Raw genomic sequence first — 9,621 nt, 5'->3', positions numbered from 1 at the left:
ATTGAACAACTTGGTAGGGTTGTTTTTCCTTTATGTCCTCACCCTTCACCCCAACCCCTACTATCTGCCTGTCCTCACCCTGCATCCCAACTAGTGTCTGCCTGTCCTCACCCTGTACCCCAACTAGTGTCTGAGGGGAAGAGAAGAAGAGGGGAAGATGGTAAAGAGCTCCTACTCATTGGCCTCGCTAATACCCATCTGTAAAATACATGGACTCGCACTTCTGTCATTTGTTTGTTTTTCCTGAGGAATAAACTGTCGTCTAGCAGTACTTTGGAGTATAACTATTACTAATATTCAGCATCAGTTTGTAAAAACGAGTTGTTTTTTTGCAAGCAAAAGGATATTTTTTTGCTTTTTAGGCTTTTATTTTCATTTTTAATTAACGTCTAGTTCAGTTAAAACATTCCCTGTGTTGATGAAGTAGCAGCATTTCCCTCCCCCCACCCACTTATAATTTTACTTAGTTCATATTTTTCAGTAACTAAAGGGTGGGCCTGGGTTTGTGTGTGCCTGTGCGACTGACTGTGTGTACAAGCCCCTGTTTCTATGGATGCTTGCTACAGTGTGTGCCTGCTTATGTTGGTTGTTTTGGCACAGTTTGTGTCCCCGAGGCCCCCGTCCCCTTGCTGACTTCAGATCAGGTTGCTGCATCATCAGATGGGATGCCTTTTATTTTTCCTCGTGTTCCAAGAAGTCGTGTTATATGTTGTATGCAGTTTTTTTTTTTTTTTTTTTACTTTTTACTGCTTGTTTTTAAAAACTTCACAATAAAAAATATAAGTATTGAGATACTTGGTGGATTGAATGTTTTGTTGCACATAGTTTCAACTATTACTACAAACTTAATTTGTGACAAAAACAATCATATTGTTCACCCTATAACCAATCACATGCTGGGAGATTTGTTTTCGTTTTTGACTTACGTTCATGTATGCCAATCGGACTTCTCCCACCGTAATCGAGAACCAATGGGAAGGCCATGGGTCGGAAGGTAGGCGGGGCTTAGTGAACACAACGGCGGAAAATGGCGCCCAGCTCGAAATCAGAAAAGGACGGTAACAAACAAACGCAGAGAAAACACAAAGAACATGTCGTCAAGCTTCTGAACCGTGGAAAGGTATGCAACAAACTAGACAAGAGAATGGCACAAGCATGACTTTGACGAAGAATGTGAAGTCGCAGGGTCAATGTCTCGATAGTGCCAGACCCTGCGGATGCTAGCTAGTTAACGCGTTTTTAAGCACCAACGTTAGCTAGCAGGCTGACTCGTTAACAAGCCACCTTTGGCCAAAACCTAGCTACAATCTATGATAACTAAGTTAACAGGCTGGTTGCTATATTGTGTGAGGAAATGTTGCTAGCAAGTTAACCGTCTATCCCAAGCCACTTAGCTAGCTAACGTTTGTTGAACCGAGCAGTAAGCCAGCTAGCGTACGTTAACTGTTTATTTCGCATTCACTAACGCAAACTAACGCGCCAATTTACTAGTTTTGCATTTGTAGTCGCCGCTAGCTATTTCAGATCACTGCACGGCATGATTCCTCTGTGTTGCAATGTTTTTCAATTATGGTCTTGGGGACTGCTGGCCTTCTGTTTCAGCTAACGTTAAATGTGATGCTGATCAGCGAGTTAAATCAGGTGTTAATGTTGACCCTAGAGACCTGGGTGACAGAACGCTGCTGTGTGTGTGTGTGTAGGTAGAGTGGTTAAGACTCGTTTCCTGGACTCTTACCAAGCCTCATCCGAGTGCTGTACGTATCCAGCATCTCAGGGTAGGTGCTGATCTGAGGTCCCTCCTGTCAGAGTCATTTTACCCATAATCTGAAAGGCAAAACGGATTCTAAATCCGCTCGACCACTCTGAGATGGTTATACGCAAGACCCCCTAGACTAACAAGCTGTACGTTGACCACTTAACACTAACTTTCCACGTCCTCTCTCCTATAGTTGTCTGGCCAGTATTCTCAGCGCTTGTTCAGGAAACTACCACCGCGCGTCTGTGTTCCCCTGAAGAACATAGTCAGCGAGGAGTTCCTCAGAGCAGGGTGAGTGTTTTGAAAGAGTATGTCTTTCTACAATGTAGAAAATGGTGAAAATGACAACAATAAACTTGAGTGAGTAGGTGTGTCCTAACCTTACACAGGTACTGTGTGTGTTTTATATACAGTACCAGTCAAAAGTTTGGTTTTTATTTGTACTGTTTTCTACATTGTATAATAATAGTGAAGACATCAAAACTATGAAATAACACATGGAATCATATAGTAACTAAAAAAACGAATATTTGAGATTCTTCAAAGTAGCCACCCTTTGCTTGGTGACAGCTTTGCACACTCTTGGCATTCTCTCAACTAGCAACTGTCTCGAAGGAGTTCCCACATAATCTGAGCACTTGTTGGATGCTTTTCCTTCGCTCTGCCATCCAACTCATCCCAAACCATCTCAATTGGGTTGAGGTTGGGTGATTGAGGAGGCCAGGCCATCTGATGCAGCACGCCATCACTTTCCTTCTTGGTCTAATAGCCCTAACACATCTTAAAGGTGTGTTTTGGGTCATTGTTGTATTGAAAAACAAATGATAGTCCCACTAAGTGCAAACCAGATGGCATGGCATATCTCTGCAGAATGCTGTGGTAGCCCTGCTAGTTCAGTGTGCCTTGAATTCTAAATAAATCACCAGCAAAGCACCATCACAACACCACCTCTGTTCCACCGTGGGAACCACACATATGGAGATTATCCGTTCACCTACTCTGCGTGTTACAAAGACACAGCGGCTGTAACCAAAAATCTCAAATTTGGACTCATCAGACCAAAGGACAAGTTTTCCACCGGTCAGATGTCCATTACTCGTGTTTCTTGGCCCAAGCAATTCATTGCAGCTATTCAACAATGAAGGCTTGATTCACAGTCTCCTCTGAACAGTTGAGATGTCTGTTACTTGAACTCTGTGAAGCATATATTTGGGCTGCAATTTCTGAGGCTGTTAACTCAATTTAACTTATTCTCTGCAACAGAGGTAACTCGAGTCCTTCCTTTCCTGTGGCGGTCCTCATGAGAGCCAGTTTCATCATAGTGCTTCATGGTTTTGCGACTGCACATGAAGAAACTTTAAAAGTTCTTGACATTTTCCAGATTGACTGACCTTCATGTCTTAAAGGAATGATGGATTTTCATTTGTCTTTGCTTATTTGAGCTGTTCTTGCTAAAATATGGACTTGTTCTTTCCCAAATAGGGTTATCTTCTGTATGTCACCCCTACCTTGTCACAACACAACTGATTGGATCAAACACTTTAAGAAGGAAAGAAATTCCACAAAGTAACTTAACAAGGCACACCTGTTAATTGAAGCTGGTTGAGAGAATGCCACGTGTGCAAAGCTGTCACCAAGGCAAAGGGTGGCTACTTTGAAAAATCTCAAATATGTTTTGATTTGTTGATCACTTTTTGGGGGGTTACTACATGATTCCATATGTGTTATTGCATAGTTTTGATGTCTTCACTATAATTCCACAATAAAATAAAGAAAAACCCTGGAATGAGTAGGTGTCCAAACCGTTTGACTGTTACTGTGTGTGTATGTACATACACTACAGTTCAAACCTTTGACTGTTACTGTGTGTGTATATGTATATACACTACAGTTCAAACCTTTGACTGTTACTGTGTGTGTATATGTATATACACTACAGTTCAAACCTTTGACTGTTACTGTGTGTGTATGTATATACACTACAGTTCAAACCTTTGACTGTTACTGTGTGTGTTACTGTGTGTGTATGTATATACACTACAGTTCAAACCTTTGACTGTTACTGTGTGTGTATGTATATACACTACAGTTCAAAAGTTTGGGGTCACTTATACATTTCTGAAGGCCAGCATCCCGGAGTCTCCTCTTCACTGTTGACGTTGAGACTGGTGTTTTGCGGGTACTATTTAATGAAGCTGCCAGTTGAGGACTTGTGAGGCGTCTGTTTCTCAAACTAGACACTCTAATGTACTTGTCCTCTTGCTCAGTTGTGCACCGGGGCCTCCCACTCCTCTTTCTATTCTGGTTAGAGCCAGTTTGCGATCATTACTGGCTGAATCCAAGGCTTGACGTAACAGAATGCTGCAACCGAAGTGAGAAGAGACAACCAATTTGCTAGTTACAGCATCAGCGGGCGCTCTGGGGAGAGTGGAGAGTGCAATGGCAGTTTGCCAGTTAACTTACAGCAGCGCGTCCCCTGAACGATAACGAAGAGGTAACGTTAGGTGAGAAGCCTGACCACGGAGACGGGGGTGAAGAGGTAACATTAGGTGAGAAGCCTGACCACGGAGACGGGGGTGGTTAGGTGAGAAGCCTGACCACGGAGACTGGGGTGGTTAGGGGAGAAGCCTGACCACGGAGACTGGGGTGGTTAGGGGAGAAGCCTGACCACGGAGACGGGGGTGGTTAGGGGAGAAGCCTGACCACGGAGACGGGGGTGGTTAGGTGAGAAGCCTGACCACGGAGACGGGGTGAAGAGGGGGTAACTGACCACGGAGACGGGGGAGAAGCCTGACCACGGAGACGGGGGTGGTAAGGTGAGAAGCGTGACCACGGAGACACGGGGGGTGAAGAGGTAACATTAGGTGAGAAGCCTGACCACGGAGACGGGGGTGGTTAGGGGAGAAGCCTGACCACGGAGACGGGGGTGGTTAGGTGAGAAGCCTGACCACGGAGACGGGGGTGGTTAGGTGAGAAGCGTGACCACGGAGACGGGGGTGAAGAGGTAACATTAGGTGAGAAGCCTGACCACGGAGACGGGGGTGGTTAGGGGAGAAGCCTGACCACGGAGACGGGGGTGGTTAGGTGAGAAGCCTGACCACGGAGACGGGGGTGAAGAGGTAACGTTAGGTGAGAAGCCTGACCACGGAGACGGGGGTGAAGAGGTAACGTTAGGTGAGAAGCCTGACCACGGAGACGGGGGTGAAGAGGTAACATTAGGTGAGAAGGTGAAGCGTACTTCATGAACTGTAACCGAAAAAACAACTGTCATTTGTAAAGTTTGAGGCGAGGGAAAAAGTGTGGTGGAACAAGTATTGTTAGCATTGTTAAGTATCTTGCCATCTGGATGGAATTCTCCGTTAGCGAACCAGAGAAATGTTGAGCAACATTGAGCCAACTAAACTAGTCAATTAAATCATCTCCACACACACCTTGTGTCCCCTCTCTCACACCCCTCTCTCTCTCACACCCCTCCCTCTCTCACACCCCTCCCTCTCTCACACTCCTCCCTCTCTCACACCCCACCCTCTCTCACACCCCACCCTCTCTCACACCCCTCCCTCTCTCTCTCTCACCCCTCTCTCTCACACACCCCTCCCTCTCTCACACCCCTCTCTCTCTCATCACCCCTCTCTCTCTCACACCCCACCCTCTCTCTCTCACACCCCTCTCTCTCTCACACCCCTCTCTCTCACACCCCTCCTCTCTCACACCCCTCCCTCTCTCACACCCCACCCTCTCTCACACCCCTCCCTCTCTCTCTCTCACACCCCTCCCTCTCTCACACCCCTCTCTCTCTCACACCCCTCCCTCTCTCACACCCCTCCCTCTCTCTTGTTCCAGACACATCTTCCTGGGGTTCACTAAGTGTGGTCGTTACGTGCTGTCCTACACCAGTGACTGTGGAGAGGACGATGACTTCTCCTTCTACACCTATCACCTCTACTGGTGGGAGTTCAACCTACACAGCAGACTCAAACAGGTAGGTTGGACCGACTGGGAACCATCTCCAGTGCCGTCCGTGTGGCCTGAAGGGATGTGGGCCTGTAGAGCAGACCTACTACAGTACATGGACTGACTGGAAGTGGTCTCCAGTCCTTATAGCAGTAATGAGGTGGATGATGTGTTGCTGATTGGCCTGTCAACAGTTACACCAGCTACAATGGTGAGAAGATGGAGATGATTTCATCCCTCTTTCAGCATTCTGTTGTCCCATTGTGCCCTTTTTTAAACTTATCATCTCTCCTCTCTCTCCATCCCCCTCCTCTCTCTCCATCCCCCTCCTCTCTCTCCATCCCCCCCCTCCTCTCCTCTCCACCCCCTCTCTCTCCATCCCCCCTCCTCTCTCTCTCCCCTCCTCTCTCATCCCCCCCTCCTCTCTCTCCATCCCCCTCTCTCTCCATCCACCTCCTCTCTCCCCTCCTCTCTCTCCATCCCCCTCCTCTCTCTCCCCCTCCTCTCTCTCCCCCTCCTCTCTCTCCCCCTCCTCTCTCTCCCCCTCCTCTCTCTCCACCCACCTCCTCTCTCTCCCCCTCCTCTCTCTCCATCCACCTCCTCTCTCTCCACCCACCTCCTCTCTCTCCACCCACCTCCTCTCTCTCCCCCTCCTCTCTCTCCATCCACCTCCTCTCTCTCCACCCACCTCCTCTCTCTCCCCCTCCTCTCTCTCCATCCCCCTCCTCTCTCTCCATCCACCTCCTCTCTCCATCCCCCCTCCTCTCCCCTCCTCTCTCTCCATCCCCTCCCTCTCTCCATCCCCTCCTCTCTCTCTCCCCCTCCTCTCTCTCCCCCCCTCTCTCCCCCTCCTCTCTCTCCATCCCCTCCTCTCTCTCCATCCCCTCCTCTCTCTCCATCCACCTCCTCTCTCTCCATCCCCCTCCTCTCTCTCCCCCTCTCTCTCCATCCCCCTCCTCTCTCTCCATCCCCCTCCTCTCTCCTCCCCCTCCTCTCTCTCCCCCTCCTCTCTCTCCACCCACCTCCTCTCTCTCCCACCCCCTCCTCTCTCTCCATCCACCTCCTCTCTCTCCACCCACCTCCTCTCTCTCCACCCTTCTCCTCTCTCTCCCCCTCCTCTCTCTCCACCCACCTCCTCTCTCTCCACCCACCTCTCTCTCCCACCTCCTCTCTCTCCATCCCCCTCCTCTCTCTCTCCCCCTCCTCTCTCTCCCCCTCCTCTCTCTCCCCCTCCTCTCTCTCCACCCACCCTCTCTCTCTCCCCCCTCCTCTCTCTCCATCCACCTCCTCTCTCTCCACCCACCTCCTCTCTCTCCACCCACCTCCTCTCTCTCCCCCTCCTCTCTCTCCATCCACCTCCTCTCTCTCTCCACCCACCTCCTCTCTCTCCCCCTCCTCTCTCTCCATCCCCTCCCTCTCTCCATCCCCCTCCTCTCTCTCCATCCACCTCCTCTCTCTCCATCCCCCTCCTCTCTCCCCCCTCCTCTCTCTCCATCCCCCTCCTCTCTCTCCATCCCCCTCCTCTCTCTCCATCCCCCTCCTCTCTCTCCATCCACCTCCTCTCTCTCCCCCTCCTCTCTCTCCATCCCCTCCTCTCCACCCACCTCCTCTCTCTCCATCCCCCTCCTCTCCACCCACCTCCTCTCTCTCCATCCCCCCCTCTCTCCACCCACCTCCTCTCTCTCCATCCCCCTCCTCTCCACCCACCTCCTCTCTCTCCATCCCCCCTCTCTCTCCACCCACCTCCTCTCTCTCCATCCCCCTCTCTCTCTCCACCCACCTCCTCTCCACCCCCTCCTCTCTCTCCACCCACCTCCTCTCTCTCCACCCACCTCCTCTCTCTCCACCCACCTCCTCTCTCTCCACCCACCTCCCTCTCTCTCCACCCACCTCCTCTCTATCCCCCTCCCCCTCTCTCTCCACCCACCTCCTCTCTCTCCACCCACCTCCTCTCTATCCCCCTCCTCTCTCTCCCCCACCTCTCTCTCCACCCCACCTCCTCTCTCTCCCCCTCCTCTCTCTCCACCCACCTCCTCTCTCTCCACCCACCTCCTCTCTCTCCACCCACCTCCTCTCTCTCCACCCACCTCCTCTCTCTCCACCCACCTCCTCTCTCTCCACCCCCTCCTCTCTCTCCACCCACCCTCCTCTCTCTCCACCCACCTCCTCTCTATCCCCCTCCTCTCTCTCCACCCACCTCCTCTCTCTCCACCCACCTCCTCTCTATCCCCCTCCTCTCTCTCCACCCACCTCCTCTCTCTCCACCCACCTCCTCTCTCTCCTCCTCCTCTCTCTCCACCCACCTCCTCTCTCTCCACCCACCTCCTCTCTCTCCACCCACCTCCTCTCTCTCCACCCACCTCCTCTCTCTCCACCCACCTCCTCTCTATCCTCCTCTCTCTCCACCCACCTCCTCTCTCTCCACCCACCTCCTCTCTCTCCACCCACCCCCTCTCTATCCCCCTCTCTCTCCACCCACCTCCTCTCTCTCCACCCACCTCCTCTCTCTCCACCCCCCTCCTCTCTCTCCACCCACCTCCTCTCTCTCCACCCACCTCCTCTCTATCCCCCGCCTCTCTCTCCACCCACCTCCTCTCTCTCCACCCACCTCCTCTCTCTCCACCCACCTCCTCTCTCTCCACCCACTTCCTCTCTCTCCACCCACCTCCTCTCTCTCCACCCACCTCCTCTCTCTCCACCCACCTCCTCTCTCTCCACCCACCTCCTCTCCATCCCCCTCCTCTCTCTCCACCCACCTCCTCTCTATCCCCCTCCTCTCTCTCCACCCACCTCCTCTCTCTCCACCCACCTCCTCTCTCTCCACCCACTTCCTCTCTCTCCATCCCCCTCCTCTCTCTCCACCCCACCTCCTCTCTCACCCACCCACTTCCTCTCTCTCCATCCCCCTCCTCTCTCTCCATCCCCCTCCTCTCTCTCCATCCCCCTCCTCTCTCTCCATCCCCCTCCTCTCTCTCCATCCCCCTCCTCTCTCTCCATCCCCCTCCTCTCTCTCCATCCCCCTCCTCTCTCTCCATCCCCCTCCTCTCTCTCCATCCCCCTCCTCTCTCTCCATCCCCCTCCTCTCTCTCCATCCCCCTCCTCTCTCTCCATCCCCCTCCTCTCTCTCCATCCCCCTCCTCTCTCTCCACCTCCTCTCCATCCCCTCCTCTCTCTCCATCCCCTCCTCTCCATCCCCCTCCTCTCTCTCCATCCCCCTCCTCCATCCCCCTCCTCTCTCTCCATCCCCCTCCTCCATCCCCCTCCTCTCTCTCCATCCCCCTCCTCCATCCCCCTCCTCTCTCTCCATCCCCCTCCTCCATCCCCCTCCCTCTCTCCATCCCCCTCCTCTCTCTCCATCCCCTCCTCTCTCTCCATCCCCCTCCTCTCTCTCCATCCCCCTCCTCTCTCTCCATCCCCTCCTCTCTCTCCATCCCCCTCCTCTCTCTCCATCCCCCTCCTCTCTCTCCATCCCCCTCCTCTCTCTCCATCCCCCTCTTCTCTCTCCATCCCCCTCCTCTCTCTCCACCTCCTCTCTATCCACCTCCTCTCCACCCACCTCCTCTCTCTCCACCCACTTCCTCTCTCTCCACCCACCTCCTCTCTCTCCACCCACCTCCTCTCTCTCCACCCACCTCCTCTCTCTCCACCCACCTCCTCTCTCTCCACCCACCTCCTCTCTCTCCACCCACCTCCCCTCTCTCCACCCACCTCCCCTCTCTCCACCCACCTCCCCTCTCTCCACCCACCTCCCTCTCTCCATCCACCTCCTCTCTCTCCATCCACCTCCTCTCCTCCACCTCCTCTCTCCACCCACCTCCCCTCTCTCCACCCACCTCCCTCTCTCCACCCACCTCCTCTCTCTCTCCATCCACCTCCTCTCTCTCTCCATCCACCTCCTCTCTCTCTCCACC

The 9,621-nt window shown here is 52.7% G+C and overlaps 1 protein-coding gene across 2 annotated transcripts in view; it reads left to right on the top strand.

Moving 5' to 3' along the window:
* Positions 1–985: 985 nt before the first annotated feature.
* Positions 986–9,621, top strand: part of dcaf15 (DDB1 and CUL4 associated factor 15) — a 48,965-nt gene continuing 40,329 nt past the window's right edge. For both annotated transcript variants that reach the window (XM_065001091.1, XM_065001090.1), the window contains exons 1-3: positions 986–1,120; positions 1,950–2,047; positions 5,600–5,738. In XM_065001091.1, the coding sequence (XP_064857163.1) occupies positions 1,028–1,120; positions 1,950–2,047; positions 5,600–5,738 (330 nt within the window). In that variant the 5' untranslated portion in view covers positions 986–1,027. The remainder of the gene's footprint in view (positions 1,121–1,949; positions 2,048–5,599; positions 5,739–9,621) is intronic.

Source organism: Oncorhynchus nerka, linkage group LG15 (assembly GCF_034236695.1).
Source record: "Oncorhynchus nerka isolate Pitt River linkage group LG15, Oner_Uvic_2.0, whole genome shotgun sequence".
Lineage (NCBI taxonomy): Eukaryota > Metazoa > Chordata > Actinopteri > Salmoniformes > Salmonidae > Oncorhynchus > Oncorhynchus nerka.
This window is presented reverse-complemented; position numbering and strand designations above follow the sequence as displayed.